This window comes from Notolepis coatsorum, assembly GCF_963971535.1.
Source record: "Notolepis coatsorum genome assembly, chromosome: 4".
NCBI lineage: Eukaryota > Metazoa > Chordata > Actinopteri > Aulopiformes > Paralepididae > Notolepis > Notolepis coatsorum.
Genome location: NC_140168.1, coordinates 73,405,288 through 73,432,005, shown reverse-complemented (window position 1 = coordinate 73,432,005; position 26,718 = coordinate 73,405,288). Strand labels below are relative to the sequence as shown.

At 42.0% G+C, this 26,718-nt stretch overlaps 1 protein-coding gene across 1 annotated transcript in view; it reads right to left on the bottom strand.

Moving 5' to 3' along the window:
• The window catches only part of LOC311227727 (death-associated protein kinase 2), a 62,530-nt gene that overhangs the window by 25,401 nt on the left and 10,411 nt on the right, over positions 1-26,718 (bottom strand). Inside the window, exons 5-6 of the mRNA XM_084313498.1 lie at positions 9,174-9,222; positions 444-470 (exon numbers count right to left, since the gene is read on the bottom strand). Of these exons, the coding sequence (XP_084169624.1) occupies positions 444-470; positions 9,174-9,222 (76 nt within the window). The remainder of the gene's footprint in view (positions 1-443; positions 471-9,173; positions 9,223-26,718) is intronic.

The following is a 26,718-nucleotide window of genomic DNA, read 5'->3' as shown; positions in this document are numbered from 1 at the left end:
AAGATTCAAGATTGTTTATGTGCACAGTTAAACAGACAGTTTTCCGTACAATGAAAATCTTACTTTGCTAGTCCGCCCTTCACACAATATCACACAATACTTTAATTATCAATTTAAATACAAGCAAATGCTAAAAATAAGATACTTCTTTATATAAAAATGGTATAAGATATATATACAATGCACGAGTGAGTAACATTGACATTATTGCACGTTCAGATTCACAGTGTAGGATCCAGTAGAGTTATATATGGAGGTGACAATGGGTCACAGCAGCAGTTAAAGTGAATGTACACACACACACACACACACACACACACACACACACACACACACACACACACACACACACACACACACACACACACACACACACACACACACACACACACACACACACACACACACACACACACACACACACACACACACGTATAACTTACAGTATATAGGTGATCACGCCAATACTCCTAAAGGGACAAACAAGAGACACATTTGATTATAAACAGACAGGTTTCTTCACGTTGTCTTCAGAGGGTGGATGTTGCCCGCATTCACTATAAGAACCAGGGCTGTCACCTTTTACCCAAGTCAGGTTTTAACAAATCAAGTAAAAGATAATTTGTTCAAAGTGATTCAGATTTGTATGTAATCGCAAGCAATCTGAATAGTTGTAATTGCATATTGCCTAAGCACCAGAGAGAGAGAGAGAGAGAGAGAGAGAGAGAGAGAGAGAGGGAGAGAGAGAGATGAGATGGAGAGAGGCAGTGTGTGTGTGTGTGTGTGTGTGTGTGTGTGTGTGTGTGTGTGTGTGTGTGTGAGAGAGAGTTTTATGCATAATGGTGAATATAGCTCCTGTAGTGAGTCTTATTCATAATGGTGGATATAGCTCCTGTAATGAGTCTTATTCGTAATGGTGGATGTAGCTCCTGTAGTGAGTCTTATTCATAATGGTGGATATAGCTCCTGTAGTGAGTCTTATTCATAATGGTGGATATAGCTCCTGTAGTGAGTCTTATTCATAATGGTGGATGTAGCTCCTGTAGTGAGTTTTGTGTCCATGCAGTTAAGGGTGGTAGTAACGGCCACAATCCATTCCCTACAGTATGTGTTCTTGCTCAGTGGGCTCAGTGGCAGAGCTGTGTTGCAGAAGACAGGCTGTCTGTTGCTATTCAGAGAGGAAGTGTCACCTCCCCTCTCAGCCTGCGACTGTGTCAATGAGACAGGAAACAAGAAGCGGGCAAGAATGAAATGAAAAAAAAACAGTAGGCTGGGGGAGGTTTTCCATTGGCCCATTACAAAGATACGAGAGAATTATCACAATATTTAATTTAGATTCATAAGAATAAAGAAGGGAATGAGAAAGTATGTGGTGTAATTAATAGTGATTTTTTTTAAATCACACAAACTGGAACAATTAATAGTGATTTGTTAGACTTTTTGTATAATCAAAAAGTCCATTCAGTTTCTGGCTTTAGTAAATATATACCATAGGACCCATAATCCAAAACTATTAGTGAACAACTCTCTAATTTGAATGAGCTAGAAGTCTAATTTGTGATGTCATCAGGTGTAAAGTCTGAAGCTGCTCCATATAGAACAGCCAGGGGAATGTTCTGGGTCCAACACGGCTAGAAGGCTGTCCATGTGGGGATACAGAAAGAAATGGAACCTTCTGTGGGTCTCATTCATTGTCAACGGAGCAGCTCCAGATTTGATACCTGATGACATCCCAAGTTTGATTCTTACTTCTCTGGTTTCTGGCTTTGGGAGAGAGTCGCTCATGCTCAAAAATATGTCATTGGCTGTGGAAATAACAAGTTGGAATTCTTAATTTGGGTGATGTTCCCCTTTAATTAACACCTCTACAATAAGAGTCGACACAACAAGATGGGGAGATTCCAGAGCACATGGAGGATGTAAGTGAGGCACGCCTGCTGTACACTCAAATGTAAACAGTCCTCACACACTCCTCCACACACAACTGACAGGATTTTACACACCGTGGTGAAAAGGACACATTCTTTCTCAGAAGCACACCAGGCCTGAGAGAGGAGGAACTAGTGATAGTGTAGTTTTCAAAATGTCAGGAATGTAGTTGATTGAGGGAGTTATAGAATTTGTGTGTGTGTGTGTGTGTGTGTGTGTGTGTTGTGTGTGTGTGTGTGTGTGTGTGTGTGTGTGTGTGTGTGTGTGTGTGTGTGTGTGTGTGTGTGTGTGTGTGTGTGTGTGTGTGTGTGTGTGTGTGTGTGTGTGTGTGTGTCCCTGCATTAACATAACTAACACTAATGGGGATGCATTTCAGATTACAAAGCACTCGACCGACTGGGGAATGCTTTTCCAATATGAGACGAAATATGATATGTGAGCATTCCTCACATAGATTGAAGTTACACAACATGCCCTAGAAAAGCTGAGCCCTTTCTCTCCCTCTCCTCCAAATCACCAAGTAGCCAAACACTAAATACTTATGTAGCTACAGTATAAACATGGCTCAGAATGTCAATAACTTAAATATTTAGCTAACGTAGCTACAGTATAAACACGGCTCAGAATGTCAATAACTTAAATTCTTAGGATATCTAACGTAGTTACAGTATAAACACGGCTCAGAATGTCAATAACTTAAATACTCAGCTAACGTAGCTACAGTATAAACACGGCTCAGAATGTCAGTAATTTAAATATTTAGCTAATGTAGCTACAGTATAAACACAGATCAGAATGTCAGTAACTTAAATACTTAGCTAACGTAGTTACAGTATAAATATGACTCAGAATGTGAGTAACTTAAATACATATCTAACGTAGCTACAGTATAAACACAGATCAGAATGTCAGTAACTTAAACACTTATCTAACATTGTTACAGTATACAGTCAGTAACTTAAATAATTAGCGAGCGTCAACCCTGGTTTTGGACAAATGAAAAAATTTGCTGCCCTATAAACACAGCCCAGAATGTCATTAAAATGTAATGATGTTCAACCTAATGTAATGTTTTCCTACCAGGAGCTGTCATACTGTGTGTCTGTGTACCCTGTGGTGATGTTGAAGTGTAATTGACCACTAGGGGGCAGAGCAGCTAAGTGTGAGTGAATCAATGAATCAGTGACTGAATTAATGAATGAATGATGAGTGAGTGAGTTCATTAGTGACATTGCAGGCCATAGAGGTGCTTTGCATCTAAAAAAGAAAGCTGATTTTCAGGTTAGAAGAAGGTCAGGGTTAAAAGACAGGTTAACTTTTTTTAACCCAGGTCCTAATAACCCTTTCTGTGCCAAACCCGAGATTTCTCGGGTTTCGAATGCAATGGTTGAGCGCAAAACCTGAGATTTCTCGGGTTTTGATCCTTTTTTCTTTTTTTCGATATTTCCATTCTAAACACTCGCACGGACCTGCCTGTGTCTCCCTGGCACTGTTGCCTACGTTATAATTGCAATGACGATCGAATCCCGACAGGTGGGAGTATCACCTACTTTTTGAACTGGGTCTCTAAGGTGTCTTTCAGTGCTGAGGTACCTCTGGCTGCAGGAATCCCCTCCCCCTCAAAGTGAAGCAGCACACAGCCATCTGTCGCCGATCTACTCGCCTGAAACCTATTGTTTCCCGTATTATAGCCAGGCCCAATGCACACGACTAATGGCGATTCGCGATGGAACTACTGGGATTATTCATTTTAGGTCTATTTTACTGAACCTAAAACATGCTTTTGTATTGATCACAGCGTCGTATTTTACCGAACCTAAAACATGCTTTTGGTAACGATCGCAGCTTCGTAAAATGACTATATATGGTATATACCTTTGTATTATCTGTAAATAATATAGGTTTCAGCTGAGCAACCCGAACGATTTGCGCATATGCATATAACACGTCATATCTCGCGATCTAGAAAAAAAGGCTGGATTATTTTGAAAATGGGCGATGTTTAGCGTGGAATAGCGCACAAATGAAAGTATGTAGAAATGAACTGGTTTGTCAGTGTTGGACTATAAATAGTGCCTGTCAAATGAGCCATACTATTGTCTCCATAGCTATAATATAGAATATACGATGGGTCCGCAAACATCATGAAAATGGTCAATAACACTGGCACCATTGAGTAAAGATGGGAAAACAGCGTGGCAGTCAATGAGTTAAAAAGATAGGTTTTCTAGCATAATGTGTTGACTAGTAGGCCTACAGGCCATCATTTCACTGGTCGCTTTAGTATTGAGAAACCTTTGAGCACCGTGCTGCATCCTCTGACCATCCTCTGCTCTAGGGATGCCCCGATCGATCGGCCACCGATCGTTATTGGCCGATAATCAGTATAAATATGCGATCGGTGAATTCCGATAATGAGTCATATTCGCCGATCGCGGAAACCGATCAAGCGGAGATCTCACTCGCTGTCTGTCTCAGACACACAGGACCTGCAAACTGCCGCTCCTCCTCCTCCTCCTCCCTTGCTCCGCCCGCACCCGTGTAAAGTTTGTAAACACAGAGGACTGAGAGGAGGGTCCTCTGCTCTAGTCTATAGTGCATTCGACCGTGAGCTAACGTTAACTACCTAGCTATCGTTACTGTTTAAACAAAATTACCCAGTCAACTATTCACTTTTAGTAGGCATTGTCTAACGGTATCTAACCGGCTAGCTACTGATAGCTCCTGATATCAACAAATGCTCCAGCAAGTCTAGTAGTGCATGTTGATACCTCCGTTAGCTCACGTTAGTTCACTGTTCAAAACGAAATGTCCCATTGAACTAAATAGTTCACTGAGGCGTTGTCGTAACGTTATATAGCCGGCTAGCAGTAGCTACAGATAGCGCCTGATATCAATGTCTTATAACATTGATTCGATGCGTATTCGAGCTGAGGGCTTGCTGAATGTGATTTATACCAATACTAGGGGCCGGAGAATCCTGGCCGTAGCTGGAGGCTACTTGAGTACACACAGACAGTGGAGCTGTTTGCAGATAGCGAGCATTTTGACTTGTTGCGTGGTGGCGATGTCTCGCAGATAATACAAGTACAAGTCTAATTATATAATATATATATTTTATAAAAAAAAAATTAAAAATTATATAAAATAATAAAAAAAAGAAAATTATCAAAAACGATCGGTATCGGATCGGTATCGGCCGATATGGCTCAAGACGATCGGTGATCAGTATCAGTGGCAAAAAACGTGATCGGGGAATCCCTACTCTGCTCCAGTCCAAAGGGGCAGGTGTTTTAGCCTTCAAAAACCATGATGCATATCCTTTTCCAAAACAGAAAGCTCACAGTATAATAAGATGTGTCCTCATATTATGTTCTACTGAGGAAATGGTTGCAAACCGTAAGTTGGTATCAAACATTATAATAAGTTTCATAGGACTTGTGCTGTCTCAGTTGCCCAGTTACATGAATAACTGGCCTATGTAAGTAAATAAAGTGTATTTAGTATAGCACCTTTCACAGAGCAGAGTCACAAAATGCTTCACAAAGAGTAAAAATAGTTAGAAAATAAGACCATAAAACAGCTGAAAACAAACAATCAAACAAAAATCAACGACGACCTTAAACAAAACACATTACAAAACAAAGACCAGTTTGAATCTGTATTATGCTTTATAAAGTCGTCTACAGAGACTGCAGATTGTATGTCTACAGGAAGAGCATTTCACAGTGTCGGAGCCTAACTTCAAAGATCACCTTTTGTTTTAAGCTGAGAGCGATGGACAACCAACAAACCCTGGTCAGAAGACCTCAGTGACTGGTGATATATGGATTAATCAGGTCACAAATGTACACCGGTGCCTGACCAGGCATGGCTCTACATGTGGAAACAAGTACCTTAAAATGAATCCTAAACGTTATGGGAAGCCAGTGTAAGGAAGATAAGATGGGTGTGATGGACCTCATTATAACTAGATAGGATGTACGGTTTGCAACCATCTACTCAGTAGAACATATGAACCATCTACTCAGTAGAACATATGAACCATCTACTCAGTAGAACATATATGAACCATCTATTCAGTAGAACATATGAACCATCTACTCAGTAGAACATATGAACCATCTATTCAGTAGAACATATGAACCATCTACTCAGTAGAACATATGAACCATCTACTCAGTAGAACATATGAACCATCTACTCAGTAGAACATGTGAACCATCTACTCAGTAGAACATGTGAACCATCTACTCAGTAGAACATGTGAACCATCTACTCAGTAGAACATATGAACCATCTACTCAGTAGAACATATGAACCATCTACTCAGTAGAACATATGAACCATCTACTCAGTAGAACATGTGAACCATCTACTCAGTAGAACATATATGAACCATCTACTCAGTAGAACATATGAACCATCTACTCAGTAGAACATATGAACCATCTACTCAGTAGAACATATGAACCATCTACTCAGTAGAACATATAAACCATCTACTCAGTAGAACATGTGAACCATCTACTCAGTAGAACATATGTGAACCATCTACTCAGTAGAACATATGAACCATCTACTCAGTAGAACATATATGAACCATCTATTCAGTAGAACATATGAACCATCTACTCAGTAGAACATGTGAACCATCTACTCAGTAGAACATATATGAACCATCTACTCAGTAGAACATGTGAACCATCTACTCAGTAGAACATATGAACCATCTACTCAGTAGAACATATAAACCATCTACTCAGTAGAACATGTGAACCATCTACTCAGTAGAACATGTATGAACCATCTACTCAGTAGAACATATATGAACCATCTACTCAGTAGAACATATGTGAACCATCTACTCAGTAGAACATATGAACCATCTACTCAGTAGAACATATGAACCATCTATTCAGTAGAACATATGAACCATCTACTCAGTAGAACATATGAACCGTCTATTCAGTAGAACATGTGAACCATCTACTCAGTAGAACATGTGAACCATCTACTCAGTAGAACATATGAACCATCTACTCAGTAGAACATGTGAACCATCTACTCAGTAGAACATATGAACCATCTACTCAGTAGAACATATGAACCGTCTACTCAGTAGAACATATATGAACCATCTACTCAGTAGAACATATGAACCATCTATTCAGTATCAATCAATCAGATTTATTTATATAGCACATTTCACATGACGCGTGTCAACCAAAGTGCTGTACAGAGGGTACAGTAGATACACAAGATACATTTTTTTTTATCCACTTTTTCTCCCATTTTCTATATTTTCTCCCATCCCAATTTCGTATCATCCAATTCAACCCTCCCCTGTCACGAACGCTGTTTCTTGCCTCCCACAAGCCGGCTGCAATGTGGACTAAGTCATACATAGCACAAGTCCCCTCCGGTACTTGAGGTAACAGCAGTCGCATCTTTTCACCTGCACAGCTCGATCTCTCAGTGGCGAGGAGTAACGCGTGGGAGGCTCACGCTGCCCCCGACACTTCCTGATTCTACTGTGCAGGCGCACCAACCGACCTGTAGGAGTCGCTGTCCACAACGCCCGATCCCCACCCATCAGTTTCCCACCCCCTAATACGGCCAATGTGTATTAGTACGGACGACCAGCTAAACTGAAAGCAATTTGGAGCGCTGGGATCGAACAGGCGATCCCAGCGTCTCCGCATTCGTGGCGAGCGCCTTGCCCACTACGCCTCGTAGCCGCCCCTGATACACAAGATACATATAGACAACAATCACACTCCATTTTATGGGAGGGCACACATGCAAACACATAGAAAAACAGGGCATGAGTCAGTGAACGGGAAAGGCTAGTAGGTAGAAGTGGGTATCGAGGGGGCGAGCCTAATGGAGGTGGGGATGCTGTTCCACAGTTCAGGGGCTGCGATAGCAAAAGGCACGGCCCCCCCTGAGCTTGAGGTTAGACCTCCGGACTGTCAGGAGCCTCTGATCGGCTGACCTGAGGGACCTGGTGTTGGAATAAGGGGATAGGAGGTCTGAGATGTAGGAGGGGGTGTGACCATTAAGGGCTTTAAAAACAAATAGGAGAACCTTAAAATCTATCCTGTAGCGTACTGGGAGCCAATGAAGGGAGGCAAGGACAGGGGTGATGTGGTCTCTCTTGCGGGTTCCGGTCAACAGTCTGGCAGCAGCGTTTTGTACCAGTTGTAAGCGGGACAGGGAAGACTGGTTAATGCCTATATAGAGGGAGTTGCAGTAGTCTAATCTAGATGAAATGAAGGCGTGGATGACTCTCTGAAAGTCTGCAGGGGAGAGAAGGGCTTTGAGTTTGGCAATGGTGCGTAGTTGGAAAAAACATGCCTTTACCACTGAGTTCACTTGTCTGTCAAATTTAAATTGTGGATAAAAAATTACACCTAGGTTCTTGACATATGGCTTGACCAGGGAGGACAGGTTGCCAAGGCTGTTGGTAAGGGTGGTGACAGCGTCTGGGGGACCAAAGAGGATTATTTCGGATTTGTTTTGATTTAGTTGTAGAGAGTTTTGTGCCATCCAACATTTAACATCATCCAGGCAGGATATGAGACTGTTAAGTAGAGACTGGTTGTTGGGTTTCAGGGAAACATAAAGCTGTGTGTCGTCAGCATAACAGTGAAAAGAGATGTTGTGCTTCTGAATGATTGGACCAAGGGGTAGCATGTAAAGGGAGAACAGGATCGGGCCAAGGATGGACCCTTGTGGGACCCCACAGGAGAGGGAGGTTGAGGGGAAGGAGCAGTTGGCGATGTTGACAGCAAAGCTTCTATTTGTGAGATAGGAGGAGAACCATGCTAGTGCAGTGTCACTGACACCAACCCCATGTTGGAGACGATCTAACAAAATGGTGTGATCAACAGTGTCGAAAGCTGCACTGAGGTCAAGCAGCATTAAAATAGAGCAGTCACGGTTGTCAGCGGCGAGGAGTAGGTCATTTGACACTTTAAGGAGGGCTGATTCTGTGCTATAGTAGAACATATGAACCATCTATTCAGTAGAACATGTGAACCATCTACTCTCAGTAGAACATATGAACCATCTATTCAGTAGAACATGTGAAACATCTACTCAGTAGAACATATGAACCATCTATTCAGTAGAACATATGCACACACTGTTGATAGTAAGCTGGTATTTTGCAGACTAGTAGGAAGGGTACTGGGTTTGTATTCTGCAGGTGTCTTAAAGGAAGAATGCAACACACTTACCACATATCTACTGCTGTACTTAGTGGCTCATAGTTGATCACCTCAGGAGCTAGAGAGAGAGAGAGAAAGAGAGAGAGAGAGAGAAAGAGAGAGAGAGAGAGAGAGAGAGAGAGAGAGAGAGAGAGAGAGAGAGAGAGAGAGAGAGAGAGAGAGAGAGAGAGAGAGAGAGAGAGAGAGAGAGAGAGAGAAAAAGAGAGAGATGCTTTGAAATAAGGTTAACCTTGATAGCATTTAACACAAGTCTATCATTTACACACACACACACACACACACACACACACACACACACACACACACACACACACACACACACACACACACACACACACACACACACACACACACACACACACACACACACACACACACACACACACACACACACACACACACACACACACACACACACACACACACATTCCTACTGGTGCCAATTAAATGCAAATGTGTTTCCCACTGCCAAACATACCGTAAGGCAACTGTGTGTGTTGATGTGTTTGTATAGAAATGGTTGGTCTATGATTATTTACATACAGTAGGTTGTATGTAAACGTACCACAGTGGAGACAATGGCTTTCTGGCTTCATTTAAACAGCAGAAGTTAAAGGAGCACTTCAACAAAAAACAATGCTGATTTCATTTGCAATTAATCTCACACACATTAAAAATCTCTAATCAGTTTTGCACATTCATTTAGTTTGACATTTATTGCGAGTAAATGAGTGAATATGGCCACCAGTGATGTGTTCGGGGACTCTGAATCCTTATGTTGTGTTAATTACAGCTCAATGAAATGATAAGGTAGCAATCTCTATAAGACCAGGTGTTGCTATTTTTCCATCTACATAATTTCATGCAGCTGTAATTAACACAACACAATATTCAATGTCCCCAATAACATCACTGGTGGCCATATTCAAACTAATTTACTCTCAATAACTGTCAAACTAAATGAATGTGTGCTAAACTGTTTTTGGAACACAGAGTTTTTTGGAAGTGTGTGAGATTATATGTAAAATAAATCTGCATTGTTTTCCTTTTTGGTGAAATACCCCTTTAAGCTGCAGGACGCTGAGAGGCACATTGAGCAACACAGACAATGCTCATTTATTCCAGTCCAAACAGGAAAAATGCTCTAATTTCAATGGAAATCAAAATTACATTATTATGTTGTGAACATACATCGTTAAATTTAAAGTGTCATACCCGATTCATCTATGACAGTGGTTTCCAAAGTGGGGTCGCGAGCCGCCGCAGGGGGGTCGCCAGATGATTTCCAAAAAAATTTAAAATGTAAAATTTCCAAAAATATATATATATATATATATTTTTAGGCCACTGAACTTAGAAGCAGGCCAGGCCATTGTTTCTAGTTGCAGCGGCGCAATAGTTAGATAACCTAGGTGGGGAACAACCAGGAGATCACTGCAACTCAAGTTGGAGAACTATCTCTCTCTCTCTCTCTCTCTCTCTCTCTCTCTCTCTCTCTCTCTCTCTCTCTCTCACACACACACACACACACACACACACACACACACACACAAAGGGAGCCGCATGTGATTGGTGGAGGCGGGACCCTTACAAAAAAACAAAAAATCCATCAAAATCAGTGTTGTTGCTAATCATTGACACATGCTAGCCTGTAATAATCCCCCCCAGAAAAATCTACTTTGCATTTGATATATTGCAAATATATACCATCACACACACACTGGCATTTAAAGGGTTGGAATTATAAAATGAATATGTGGTGTTATGATCAGGGCTGAAGTTGAATAAAAGATTGTATTATTTTCAATCTGACATTACAAAAAAACTGAAAATCCATCAAAAGCAGTGTTGTTGCTAATCATACATATGCTAGCCTGTTTTTTAACAATAATTTGTGGTGCCATTACAAACACTGGCATTTAAAGGGTACAAATAAAAAAAATCCTGCACCAGAATGCAGGAAATTAAGTCTTTGTAACAAAAGATTTCCTGGTGGGGGACCCCCAGACCCCCCGCTTAAAAAGTGGCCTGACTGGGGCTATATTTCGCACTATATTTCCTGGCCTGAATGATTTCCCCAGTCCGGCCCTTAAAAGCCTCCAATGCTTATTAGTGTGTGTGCGTTTGAACGTTTGCATGTTTCAACCATACATTTCCATTTATTAAAAAAGAAAGTTGCGGCTCTCTGACACCGTTATTTCGGGGGTCGTGGCCTGAAAACTTTGGGAACCCCTGATCTATGAGATATTGGCGCTCTAAACCCCCGGGGAAAGAAAGTGCGCCCCCTTTCTCTCTCTCGTGGTACTACAGGTGTGGTCACTGATCATCATTCAGCCAATCAACCTGTTCCACCCCAGGTGAAAATCTGCATAAAATGTATACCTAGGTAAATGGAATATTGCTCCACTTCTACAAGGGCTATTTGCATATTCTTGGTATCTAGGAACATCTATGGACCTCAATGAATCTATTCTCAGTGTCAGAAATATTGTGTCTATTACTAGGCTTGCTTAAATTGTGATGAAACAAAGGAAAATATGAATTATGATTTTTCTTTTCATCTTTGACAGTGAATAAAACCATGATAATAATGACCAAACTTAAAGAACTGCTACTGAGCTCATTCAGTACCCTCTTGAGATCATGTGTACAAAAGATCTAAGGAAATGAATGAAGGGAAGATGATCAAATTGAAGGTTCTGTATATACAGTACTGAATTCTCCCATCCGGACCAATGCAATTTGAAATATTATTATAGAATATAGAATATATGCTTATACATTACCTTATTATAGCCAATTCGCACATTTATATATATATACATATAGTATCTTTCAAATGGCCGAGTTCAATTTGGATATAGTATCACCAGGCTTGCATAATAACAGATACTGATATTTACTGTAATCGACTGTAATATTTTATTTCCCCCACAGTGTAACCATATTGAAACTAATTTCAGATCTAATTCTTCCTACATGTTAACAATAGTGTGGAGAAACTGACTGCGTTTCAATATTTGTCAAAAACGTTACCTTTTGTAGCTTATTATCGCGAATCATAACAATTATTGATATGATTCATTCAGAACGCTGAACTTTGAACCACCATAGTGGACCACAGGAAGTGTAGATTGGAGAAATTCCAACGCTGGCAGATATCTAGCGATGTCCTCTTCAAAATGGCCGCAAAAAGATTCCAATTCCCATGGTTCAACATTTCCATATCCGGTTCCGGGTCAAAAAAACTAGTGCACATAAAAAACTTAAAATGATATAAATACACTTTTAACCTATTGCTAAACTATTGCCAACCTAACGTTTTACATTCTACATGTATTTGTGACATAGTAGTGATAATAATACTTGAAAACGGTTGATTTTAAAATCACAAATTATTTTCCATCTTCATAAAAATATAATAATAATTTAATAAGGTCAAAAGGGGTCGGTACCGACCCTGTCGAGTGGAACAGGTTAAAGGAACATGACAACATCATGGTAAGAAGATAGATACCAATTTCCTCTCTGTGCGTTCAGTAGGAAGTTAGCGCAAATGAATGGAAGCGGATACATACCACCTACACTTCTCCTAGAGTTTTAAGCTAGGCTAATGGTCTGTATTCACTGCCATTCGTTTTGTGGCTGTAGTATAAAAATGTGTTTACACTGGTAATGTTTGTATACTGGAGTAAAACGGACCTACATTCTTCACCTACTTAAAGAAAGTTTCAACGTTTACATTTTTCATCTCAAGATCAAACTCTTCAAGAATGGATGTAAACGTAGCCTACTACCCCACATGGATATGGTCAAAAGTCATGGATTGGGTCTTTAAAAATGCCCCAATGCACCGGTCAGTGACAGTAACACATACTCATGTCCTAAACAGAGTACTAGTGAAAACTCTGAAGCTCACATGACTTCACACAACATCATGTTCGACAGCTCTACTGATGTCACCAGACCCGGCGTGTTCCCTGAGGCGTCATCAACTCCACAACAGCTCTGTTACCATGACAACAGGCCAAAGCAAATCACTCCGCCGGCTGCAGAACAGTTTGACATTGAGCCTGAAGGTAAAATAAATATGCATTATAAGAAATTATCTCTAATTGTATCTTACTGTATGCATGATTCATGTTACACCAAATTAAATATTAACAATGTGTATTTTGACTTAGAACAGCCCTAGTTTCAATGAGGTCAAGGTCACTATCATTCAGATGTCTGGAGGTGAGAGGTCAAGGGACCCCTTTGAAATGTAGGTTGACTAAAAAAGGTCTAAATGTTGACAATGTTTCCTTAACAATATGGAAATGCAGTTGCCCATAGAACAGGCTTAAAGGTAGAATATGTCATGTCGTCAAAAGGCGACCTCTAGGCAAAATATGACAACATGGTACTGTACTTTATTTATATTTTGTGTTTTGATCTGATGTGTGGGTTGGAGTTGAGTGGGGATAGGGGTGGAGGGGTTGCTACTGCTGGCCACACATCAGAGACAGGTCTGGAGAAATTCACAGTATAATAAGTTACTAAACTCCAACCCACACGTCAGACCAAAACAAAGAATGTAAACAAAGTGAGGTCACTCACTGTTTGACGGCAACACGTTTCTCCCTCTAAGTGAATGTAACGTTTAGAACACTGGTCTCAGTCAGCTCTCATCCTCGTTATCTAAAAACCCTGCCATTTATTTATTTAGTCACATCAGGGTCAGACGCTCAACCATGACACGACGTTGACCTCTTGTCTCCATGGCAACACACCCATGAGGAAGCAGCGAGTGCAGCACTGTACTGTACAGCCGACACACAACAGGCACACAAGACCCAATGACAAGTTCTGCAATCTTTCCTTATTGCAAACCGTTTTCACCTCAAACAGCTGTAAAAGAGAAGCGACAACCTTTCAAAATTGCTTGCTGAAGCGACCCAGTAAAAACATTCACTAATCTACCCCCCCCCCTCCCCCCCCCCCAAGAAAAGTGCACAGAGAAACTGAAGGGCTTCTGTGATCCTTGCCTTCGCTAAACAAATAATCATGATTGTGACTGTTTTCTATTTATTAGTCAAATAAATAAGGAAACCAAATCCAATTTGTTCAATTCATGACATACGCATAGAAGGGAAAAAATAAAATATGTGCAGTGCAGTTGACGCAAATGAAACCATCAGCTATAGCCCAAAACCTACTGTACGTCATTTCTAATAGTCACATTTTCAAATAACCAAACCTTGCCCATCACCCTCGCTAACTTCCCCAGCTTTCCTGTCTTAGTGTCCTTCACCTTCACTAGCTTCTCTGTCTTAGTGTCCTTCACCTTCACTAGCTTCTCTGTCTTAGTGTCCTTCACCTTCCCCAGCTTCCCTGTCTTAGTGTCCTTCAGCCTCACTAGCTTCTCTGTCTTAGTGTCCTTCAGCCTCACTAGCTTCTCTGTCTTAGTGTCCTTCACCTTCACTAGCTTCTCTGTCTTAGTGTCCTTCAGCTTCACTAGTTTCTCTGTCTTAGTGTCCTTCAGCCTCACTAGCTTCTCTGTCTTAGTGTCCTTCACCTTCACTAGCTTCTCTGTCTTAGTGTCCTTCAGCCTCACTAGCTTCTCTGTCTTAGTGTCCTTCAGCCTCACTAGCTTCTCTGTCTTAGTGTCCTTCAGCCTCACTAGCTTCTCTGTCTTAGTGTCCTTCAGCCTCACTAGCTTCTCTGTCTTAGTGTCCTTCAGCCTCACTAGCTTCTCTGTCTTAGTGTCTTAGTGTCCTTCAGCCTCACTAGCTTCTCTGTCTTAGTGTCCTTCAGCCTCACTAGCTTCCCTGTCTTAGTGTCCTTCAGCCTCACTAGCTTCTCTGTCTTAGTGTCCTTCAGCCTCACTAGCTTCTCTGTCTTAGTGTCCTTCAGCCTCACTAGCTTCTCTGTCTTAGTGTCCTTCAGCCTCACTAGCTTCTCTGTCTTAGTGTCCTTCACCTTCACTAGCTTCTCTGTCTTAGTGTCCTTCAGCCTCACTAGCTTCTCTGTCTTACCTGTCTTAGTGTCCTTCACCTTCACTAGCTTCTCTGTCTTAGTGTCCTTCAGCCTCACTAGCTTCCCTGTCTTACCTGTCTTAGTGTCCTTCACCTTCACTAGCTTCTCTGTCTTAGTGTCCTTCAGCCTCACTAGCTTCTCTGTCTTACCTGTCTTAGTGTCCTTCACCTTCACCAGCTTCTCTGTCTTACCTGTCTTAGTGTCCGTCTTACCTGTCTTAGTGTCCTTCACCTTCACTAGCTTCTCTGTCTTAGTGTCCTTCACCTTCACTAGCTTCTCTGTCTTACCTGTCTTAGTGTCCTTCACCTTCACTAGCTTCTCTGTCTTAGTGTCCTTCAGCCTCACTAGCTTCTCTGTCTTAGTGTCCTTCAGCCTCACTAGCTTCTCTGTCTTAGTGTCCTTCACCTTCACTAGCTTCTCTGTCTTAGTGTCCTTCAGCCTCACTAGCTTCTCTGTCTTAGTGTCCTTCACCTTCACTAGCTTCCCTGTCTTACCTGTCTTAGTGTCCTTCAGCCTCACTAGCTTCCCTGTCTTACTTGTCTTAGTGTCCTTCACCTTCACTAGCTTCTCTGTCTTAGTGTCCTTCACCTTCACTAGCTTCCCTGTCTTACCTGTCTTAGTGTCCTTCAGCCTCACTAGCTTCCCTGTCTCAACCATACATTTCCATTTATTAAAAAAGAAAGTTGCGGCTCTCTGACACCGTTATTTCGGGGGTCGTGGCCTGAAAACTTTGGGAACCCCTGATCTATGAGATATTGGCGCTCTAAACCCCCGGGGAAAGAAAGTGCGCCCCCTTTCTCTCTCTCGTGGTACTACAGGTGTGGTCACTGATCATCATTCAGCCAATCAACCTGTTCCACCCCAGGTGAAAATCTGCATAAAATGTATACCTAGGTAAATGGAATATTGCTCCACTTCTACAAGGGCTATTTGCATATTCTTGGTATCTAGGAACATCTATGGACCTCAATGAATGTATTCTCAGTGTCAGAAATATTGTGTCTATTACTAGGCTTGCTTAAATTGTGATGAAACAAAGGAAAATATGAATTATGATTTTTCTTTTCATCTTTGACAGTGAATAAAACCATGATAATAATGACCAAACTTAAAAAACTGCTACTGAGCTCATTCAGTACCCTCTTGAGATCATGTGTACAAAAGATCTAAGGAAATGAATGAAGGGAAGATGATCAAATTGAAGGTTCTGTATATACAGTACTGAATTCTCCCATCCGGACCAATGCAATTTGAAATATTATTATAGAATATAGAATATATGCTTATACATTACCTTATTATAGCCAATTCGCACATTTATATATATATACATATAGTATCTTTCAAATGGCCGAGTTCAATTTGGATATAGTATCACCAGGCTTGCATAATAACAGATACTGATATTTACTGTAATCGACTGTAATATTTTATTTCCCCCACAGTGTAACCATATTGAAACTAATTTCAGATCTAATTCTTCCTACATGTTAACAATAGTGTGGAGAAACTGACTGCGTTTCAATATTTGTCAAAAACGTTACCTTTTGTAGCTTATTATCGCGAATCATAACAATTATTGATATGATTCATTCAGAACGCTGAACTTTGAACCACCATAGTGGACCACAGGAAGTGTAGATTGGAGAAATTCCAACGCTGGCAGATATCTAGCGATGTCCTCTTCAAAATGGCCGCAAAAAGATTCCAATTCCCATGGTTCAACATTTCCATATCCGGTTCCGGGTCAAAAAAACTAGTGCACATAAAAAACTTAAAATGATATAAATACACTTTTAACCTATTGCTAAACTATTGCCAACCTAACGTTTTACATTCTACATGTATTTGTGACATAGTAGTGATAATAATACTTGAAAACGGTTGATTTTAAAATCACAAATTATTTTCCATCTTCATAAAAATATAATAATAATTTAATAAGGTCAAAAGGGGTCGGTACCGACCCTGTCGAGTGGAACAGGTTAAAGGAACATGACAACATCATGGTAAGAAGATAGATACCAATTTCCTCTCTGTGCGTTCAGTAGGAAGTTAGCGCAAATGAATGGAAGCGGATACATACCACCTACACTTCTCCTAGAGTTTTAAGCTAGGCTAATGGTCTGTATTCACTGCCATTCGTTTTGTGGCTGTAGTATAAAAATGTGTTTACACTGGTAATGTTTGTATACTGGAGTAAAACGGACCTACATTCTTCACCTACTTAAAGAAAGTTTCAACGTTTACATTTTTCATCTCAAGATCAAACTCTTCAAGAATGGATGTAAACGTAGCCTACTACCCCACATGGATATGGTCAAAAGTCATGGATTGGGTCTTTAAAAATGCCCCAATGCACCGGTCAGTGACAGTAACACATACTCATGTCCTAAACAGAGTACTAGTGAAAACTCTGAAGCTCACATGACTTCACACAACATCATGTTCGACAGCTCTACTGATGTCACCAGACCCGGCGTGTTCCCTGAGGCGTCATCAACTCCACAACAGCTCTGTTACCATGACAACAGGCCAAAGCAAATCACTCCGCCGGCTGCAGAACAGTTTGACATTGAGCCTGAAGGTAAAATAAATATGCATTATAAGAAATTATCTCTAATTGTATCTTACTGTATGCATGATTCATGTTACACCAAATTAAATATTAACAATGTGTATTTTGACTTAGAACAGCCCTAGTTTCAATGAGGTCAAGGTCACTATCATTCAGATGTCTGGAGGTGAGAGGTCAAGGGACCCCTTTGAAATGTAGGTTGACTAAAAAAGGTCTAAATGTTGACAATGTTTCCTTAACAATATGGAAATGCAGTTGCCCATAGAACAGGCTTAAAGGTAGAATATGTCATGTCGTCAAAAGGCGACCTCTAGGCAAAATATGACAACATGGTACTGTACTTTATTTATATTTTGTGTTTTGATCTGATGTGTGGGTTGGAGTTGAGTGGGGATAGGGGTGGAGGGGTTGCTACTGCTGGCCACACATCAGAGACAGGTCTGGAGAAATTCACAGTATAATAAGTTACTAAACTCCAACCCACACGTCAGACCAAAACAAAGAATGTAAACAAAGTGAGGTCACTCACTGTTTGACGGCAACACGTTTCTCCCTCTAAGTGAATGTAACGTTTAGAACACTGGTCTCAGTCAGCTCTCATCCTCGTTATCTAAAAACCCTGCCATTTATTTATTTAGTCACATCAGGGTCAGACGCTCAACCATGACACGACGTTGACCTCTTGTCTCCATGGCAACACACCCATGAGGAAGCAGCGAGTGCAGCACTGTACTGTACAGCCGACACACAACAGGCACACAAGACCCAATGACAAGTTCTGCAATCTTTCCTTATTGCAAACCGTTTTCACCTCAAACAGCTGTAAAAGAGAAGCGACAACCTTTCAAAATTGCTTGCTGAAGCGACCCAGTAAAAACATTCACTAATCTACCCCCCCCCCTCCCCCCCCCCCAAGAAAAGTGCACAGAGAAACTGAAGGGCTTCTGTGATCCTTGCCTTCGCTAAACAAATAATCATGATTGTGACTGTTTTCTATTTATTAGTCAAATAAATAAGGAAACCAAATCCAATTTGTTCAATTCATGACATACGCATAGAAGGGAAAAAATAAAATATGTGCAGTGCAGTTGACGCAAATGAAACCATCAGCTATAGCCCAAAACCTACTGTACGTCATTTCTAATAGTCACATTTTCAAATAACCAAACCTTGCCCATCACCCTCGCTAACTTCCCCAGCTTTCCTGTCTTAGTGTCCTTCACCTTCACTAGCTTCTCTGTCTTAGTGTCCTTCACCTTCACTAGCTTCTCTGTCTTAGTGTCCTTCACCTTCCCCAGCTTCCCTGTCTTAGTGTCCTTCAGCCTCACTAGCTTCTCTGTCTTAGTGTCCTTCAGCCTCACTAGCTTCTCTGTCTTAGTGTCCTTCACCTTCACTAGCTTCTCTGTCTTAGTGTCCTTCAGCTTCACTAGTTTCTCTGTCTTAGTGTCCTTCAGCCTCACTAGCTTCTCTGTCTTAGTGTCCTTCACCTTCACTAGCTTCTCTGTCTTAGTGTCCTTCAGCCTCACTAGCTTCTCTGTCTTAGTGTCCTTCAGCCTCACTAGCTTCTCTGTCTTAGTGTCCTTCAGCCTCACTAGCTTCTCTGTCTTAGTGTCTTAGTGTCCTTCAGCCTCACTAGCTTCTCTGTCTTAGTGTCCTTCAGCCTCACTAGCTTCCCTGTCTTAGTGTCCTTCAGCCTCACTAGCTTCTCTGTCTTAGTGTCCTTCAGCCTCACTAGCTTCTCTGTCTTAGTGTCCTTCAGCCTCACTAGCTTCTCTGTCTTAGTGTCCTTCAGCCTCACTAGCTTCTCTGTCTTAGTGTCCTTCACCTTCACTAGCTTCTCTGTCTTAGTGTCCTTCAGCCTCACTAGCTTCTCTGTCTTACCTGTCTTAGTGTCCTTCACCTTCACTAGCTTCTCTGTCTTAGTGTCCTTCAGCCTCACTAGCTTCCCTGTCTTACCTGTCTTAGTGTCCTTCACCTTCACTAGCTTCTCTGTCTTAGTGTCCTTCAGCCTCACTAGCTTCTCTGTCTTACCTGTCTTAGTGTCCTTCACCTTCACCAGCTTCTCTGTCTTACCTGTCTTAGTGTCCTTCACCTTCACTAGCTTCTCTGTCTTAGTGTCCTTCACCTTCACTAGCTTCTCTGTCTTACCTGTCTTAGTGTCCTTCACCTTCACTAGCTTCTCTGTCTTAGTGTCCTTCAGCCTCACTAGCTTCTCTGTCTTAGTGTCCTTCAGCCTCACTAGCTTCTCTGTCTTAGTGTCCTTCACCTTCACTAGCTTCTCTGTCTTAGTGTCCTTCAGCCTCACTAGCTTCTCTGTCTTAGTGTCCTTCACCTTCACTAGCTTCCCTGTCTTACCTGTCTTAGTGTCCTTCAGCCTCACTAGCTTCCCTGTCTTACTTGTCTTAGTGTCCTTCACCTTCACTAGCTTCTCTGTCTTAGTGTCCTTCACCTTCACTAGCTTCCCTGTCTTACCTGTCTTAGTGTCCTTCAGCCTCACTAGCTTCCCTGTCTCAACCATACATTTCCATTTATTAAAAAAGAAAGTTGCGGCTCTCTGACACCGTTATTTCGGGGGTCGTGGCCTGAAAACTTTGGGAACCCCTGATCTATGAGATATTGGCGCTCTAAACCCCCGGGGAAAGAAAGTGCGCCCCCTTTCTCTCTCTCGTGGTACTACAGGTGTGGTCACTGATCATCATTCAGCCAATCAACCTGTTCCACCCCAGGTGAAAATCTGCATAAAATGTATACCTAGGTAAATGGAATATTGCTCCACTTCTACAAGGGCTATTTGCATATTCTTGGTATCTAGGAACATCTATGGACCTCAATGAATGTATTCTCAGTGTCAGAAATATTGTGTCTATTACTAGGCTTGCTTAAATTGTGATGAAACAAAGGAAAATATGAATTATGATTTTTCTTTTCATCTTTGACAGTGAATAAAACCATGATAATAATGACCAAACTTAAAAAACTGCTACTGAGCTCATTCAGTACCCTCTTGAGATCATGTGTACAAAAGATCTAAGGAAATGAATGAAGGGAAGATGATCAAATTGAAGGTTCTGTATATACAGTACTGAATTCTCCCATCCGGACCAATGCAATTTGAAATATTATTATAGAATATAGAATATATGCTTATACATTACCTTATTATAGCCAATTCGCACATTTATATATATATACATATAGTATCTTTCAAATGGCCGAGTTCAATTTGGATATAGTATCACCAGGCTTGCATAATAACAGATACTGATATTTACTGTAATCGACTGTAATATTTTATTTCCCCCACAGTGTAACCATATTGAAACTAATTTCAGATCTAATTCTTCCTACATGTTAACAATAGTGTGGAGAAACTGACTGCGTTTCAATATTTGTCAAAAACGTTACCTTTTGTAGCTTATTATCGCGAATCATAACAATTATTGATATGATTCATTCAGAACGCTGAACTTTGAACCACCATAGTGGACCACAGGAAGTGTAGATTGGAGAAATTCCAACGCTGGCAGATATCTAGCGATGTCCTCTTCAAAATGGCCGCAAAAAGATTCCAATTCCCATGGTTCAACATTTCCATATCCGGTTCCGGGTCAAAAAAACTAGTGCACATAAAAAACTTAAAATGATATAAATACACTTTTAACCTATTGCTAAACTATTGCCAACCTAACGTTTTACATTCTACATGTATTTGTGACATAGTAGTGATAATAATACTTGAAAACGGTTGATTTTAAAATCACAAATTATTTTCCATCTTCATAAAAATATAATAATAATTTAATAAGGTCAAAAGGGGTCGGTACCGACCCTGTCGAGTGGAACAGGTTAAAGGAACATGACAACATCATGGTAAGAAGATAGATACCAATTTCCTCTCTGTGCGTTCAGTAGGAAGTTAGCGCAAATGAATGGAAGCGGATACATACCACCTACACTTCTCCTAGAGTTTTAAGCTAGGCTAATGGTCTGTATTCACTGCCATTCGTTTTGTGGCTGTAGTATAAAAATGTGTTTACACTGGTAATGTTTGTATACTGGAGTAAAACGGACCTACATTCTTCACCTACTTAAAGAAAGTTTCAACGTTTACATTTTTCATCTCAAGATCAAACTCTTCAAGAATGGATGTAAACGTAGCCTACTACCCCACATGGATATGGTCAAAAGTCATGGATTGGGTCTTTAAAAATGCCCCAATGCACCGGTCAGTGACAGTAACACATACTCATGTCCTAAACAGAGTACTAGTGAAAACTCTGAAGCTCACATGACTTCACACAACATCATGTTCGACAGCTCTACTGATGTCACCAGACCCGGCGTGTTCCCTGAGGCGTCATCAACTCCACAACAGCTCTGTTACCATGACAACAGGCCAAAGCAAATCACTCCGCCGGCTGCAGAACAGTTTGACATTGAGCCTGAAGGTAAAATAAATATGCATTATAAGAAATTATCTCTAATTGTATCTTACTGTATGCATGATTCATGTTACACCAAATTAAATATTAACAATGTGTATTTTGACTTAGAACAGCCCTAGTTTCAATGAGGTCAAGGTCACTATCATTCAGATGTCTGGAGGTGAGAGGTCAAGGGACCCCTTTGAAATGTAGGTTGACTAAAAAAGGTCTAAATGTTGACAATGTTTCCTTAACAATATGGAAATGCAGTTGCCCATAGAACAGGCTTAAAGGTAGAATATGTCATGTCGTCAAAAGGCGACCTCTAGGCAAAATATGACAACATGGTACTGTACTTTATTTATATTTTGTGTTTTGATCTGATGTGTGGGTTGGAGTTGAGTGGGGATAGGGGTGGAGGGGTTGCTACTGCTGGCCACACATCAGAGACAGGTCTGGAGAAATTCACAGTATAATAAGTTACTAAACTCCAACCCACACGTCAGACCAAAACAAAGAATGTAAACAAAGTGAGGTCACTCACTGTTTGACGGCAACACGTTTCTCCCTCTAAGTGAATGTAACGTTTAGAACACTGGTCTCAGTCAGCTCTCATCCTCGTTATCTAAAAACCCTGCCATTTATTTATTTAGTCACATCAGGGTCAGACGCTCAACCATGACACGACGTTGACCTCTTGTCTCCATGGCAACACACCCATGAGGAAGCAGCGAGTGCAGCACTGTACAGCCGACACACAACAGGCACACAAGACCCAATGACAAGTTCTGCAATCTTTCCTTATTGCAAACCGTTTTCACCTCAAACAGCTGTAAAAGAGAAGCGACAACCTTTCAAAATTGCTTGCTGAAGCGACCCAGTAAAAACATTCACTAATCTACCCCCCCCCCTCCCCCCCCCCCCAAGAAAAGTGCACAGAGAAACTGAAGGGCTTCTGTGATCCTTGCCTTCGCTAAACAAATAATCATGATTGTGACTGTTTTCTATTTATTAGTCAAATAAATAAGGAAACCAAATCCAATTTGTTCAATTCATGACATACGCATAGAAGGGAAAAAATAAAATATGTGCAGTGCAGTTGACGCAAATGAAACCATCAGCTATAGCCCAAAACCTACTGTACGTCATTTCTAATAGTCACATTTTCAAATAACCAAACCTTGCCCATCACCCTCGCTAACTTCCCCAGCTTTCCTGTCTTAGTGTCCTTCACCTTCACTAGCTTCTCTGTCTTAGTGTCCTTCACCTTCACTAGCTTCTCTGTCTTAGTGTCCTTCACCTTCCCCAGCTTCCCTGTCTTAGTGTCCTTCAGCCTCACTAGCTTCTCTGTCTTAGTGTCCTTCAGCCTCACTAGCTTCTCTGTCTTAGTGTCCTTCACCTTCACTAGCTTCTCTGTCTTAGTGTCCTTCAGCTTCACTAGTTTCTCTGTCTTAGTGTCCTTCAGCCTCACTAGCTTCTCTGTCTTAGTGTCCTTCACCTTCACTAGCTTCTCTGTCTTAGTGTCCTTCAGCCTCACTAGCTTCTCTGTCTTAGTGTCCTTCAGCCTCACTAGCTTCTCTGTCTTAGTGTCCTTCAGCCTCACTAGCTTCTCTGTCTTAGTGTCCTTCAGCCTCACTAGCTTCTCTGTCTTAGTGTCCTTCAGCCTCACTAGCTTCTCTGTCTTAGTGTCTTAGTGTCCTTCAGCCTCACTAGCTTCTCTGTCTTAGTGTCCTTCAGCCTCACTAGCTTCCCTGTCTTAGTGTCCTTCAGCCTCACTAGCTTCTCTGTCTTAGTGTCCTTCAGCCTCACTAGCTTCTCTGTCTTAGTGTCCTTCAGCCTCACTAGCTTCTCTGTCTTAGTGTCCTTCAGCCTCACTAGCTTCTCTGTCTTAGTGTCCTTCAGCCTCACTAGCTTCTCTGTCTTAGTGTCCTTCACCTTCACTAGCTTCTCTGTCTTAGTGTCCTTCAGCCTCACTAGCTTCTCTGTCTTACCTGTCTTAGTGTCCTTCACCTTCACTAGCTTCTCTGTCTTAGTGTCCTTCAGCCTCACTAGCTTCCCTGTCTTACCTGTCTTAGTGTCCTTCACCTTCACTAGCTTCTCTGTCTTAGTGTCCTTCAGCCTCACTAGCTTCTCTGTCTTACCTGTCTTAGTGTCCTTCACCTTCACCAGCTTCTCTGTCTTACCTGTCTTAGTGTCCTTCACCTTCACTAGCTTCTCTGTCTTAGTGTCCTTCACCTTCACTAGCTTCTCTGTCTTACCTGTCTTAGTGTCCTTCACCTTCACTAGCTTCTCTGTCTTAGTGTCCTTCAGCCTCACTAGCTTCTCTGTCTTAGTGTCCTTCAGCCTCACTAGCTTCTCTGTCTTAGTGTCCTTCACCTTCACTAGCTTCTCTGTCTTAGTGTCCTTCAGCCTCACTAGCTTCTCTGTCTTAGTGTCCTTCACCTTCACTAGCTTCCCTGTCTTACCTGTCTTAGTGTCCTTCAGCCTCACTAGCTTCCCTGTCTTACTTGTCTTAGTGTCCTTCACCTTCACTAGCTTCTCTGTCTTAGTGTCCTTCACCTTCACTAGCTTCCCTGTCTTACCTGTCTTAGTGTCCTTCAGCCTCACTAGCTTCCCTGTCTTACCTGTCTTAGTGTCCTTCGCCTTCACTAGCTTCTGTCTTAGTGTCCTTCACCTTCACTAGCTTCCCTGTCTTACCTGTCTTAGTGTCCTTCACCTTCACTAGCTTCCCTGTCTTACCTGTCTTAGTGTCCTTCCACCCTGCTAGCTTCCCTGTCTTACCTGTCTTCCCTGTCTTAGTGTCCTTCAGCCTCACTAGCTTCCCTGTCTTACCCGTCTTACCTGTCTTAGTGTCCTTCCACCCTGCTAGCTTTCCTGTCTTACCTGTCTTACCTGTCTTAGTGTCCTTCCACCCCGCTAGCTTCCCTGTCTTAGTGTCTTTTAGCCTCGCTAGCTTCCCTGTCTTAGTGTCCTTCAGCCTCACTAGCTTCCCTGTCTTAGTGTCCTTCAGCCTCGCTAGCTTCCCTGTCTTAGTGTCTTTTAGCCTCGCTAGCTTCCCTGTCTTAGTGTCTTTTAGCCTCGCTAGCTTCCCTGTCTTAGTGTCTTTTAGCCTCGCTAGCTTCCCTGTCTTAGTGTCTTTTAGCCTCGCTAGCTTCCCTGTCTTAGTGTCTTTTAGCCTCGCTAGCTTCCCTGTCTTAGTGTCTTTTAGCCTCGCTAGCTTCTCTGTCTTACCTGTCTTAGTGTCCTTCAGCCTCACTAGCTTCTCTGTCTTAGTGTCCTTCACCTTCACTAGCTTCCCTGTCTTACCTGTCTTAGTGTCCTTCAGCCTCACTAGCTTCCCTGTCTTACCTGTCTTAGTGTCCTTCGCCTTCACTAGCTTCTCTGTCTTAGTGTCCTTCACCTTCACTAGCTTCTCTGTCTTACCTGTCTTAGTGTCCTTCACCTTCACTAGCTTCCCTGTCTTAGTGTCCTTCAGCCTCACTAGCTTCCCTGTCTTACCTGTCTTACCTGTCTTAGTGTCCTTCAGCCTCACTAGCTTCCCTGTCTTACCTGTCTTACCTGTCTTAGTGTCCTTCCACCCTGCTAGCTTTCCTGTCTTACCTGTCTTACCTGTCTTAGTGTCCTTCCACCCCGCTAGCTTCCCTGTCTTAGTGTCCTTCAGCCTCACTAGCTTCCCTGTCTTAGTGTCCTTCAGCCTCACTAGCTTCCCTGTCTTAGTGTCCTTCAGCCTCGCTAGCTTCCCTGTCTTAGTGTCTTTTAGCCTCGCTAGCTTCCCTGTCTTAGTGTCTTTTAGCCTCGCTAGCTTCCCTGTCTTAGTGTCTTTTAGCCTCGCTAGCTTCCCTGTCTTAGTGTCTTTTAGCCTTGCTAGCTTCCCTGTCTTAGTGTCTTTTAGCCTCGCTAGCTTCCCTGTCTTAGTGTCTTTTAGCCTTGCTAGCTTCCCTGTCTTAGTGTCTTTTAGCCTCGCTAGCTTCCCTGTCTTAGTGTCTTTTAGCCTCGCTAGCTTCCCTGTCTTCGTGTCTAAATTATTCATTGTATCATTTCTCTTTCAGACCTGAACACCACACAAGAGTTAAACAACGTAGACAATCGCACAAGGCAGTTTGGGGCGCAGGCTTCTCCATCATCTATATATTCTTCCTACTGTACTGTACTGTATCTACTGTATCGCCTACATGTACTGTACTCTACCGCCTACATGTACTGTATCTGGATGTCGGTTGCCTTTTGAACGAGAAAATCGTTCCTGTTTTGATTATTTGTGTCCACAGCTGTTCCATCCTCCTCCACAGCCAGGCCTCTGGAGCAGGATGAGTGCCGTTCCAACAGGGAGTCAAAGCCCCGCGGCCCTGGTCATCAGTACTGAATTATGTTCCAACAGGGAGTCAAAGCCCTGCGGCCCTGGTCATCAGTACTGAATTATGTTCCGACAGGGAGTCAAAGCCCCGCGGCTCTGGTCATCAGTACTGAATTATGTTCCAACAGGGAGACAAAGCCCCGCGGCTCTGGTCATCAGTACTGAATTATGTTCCAACAG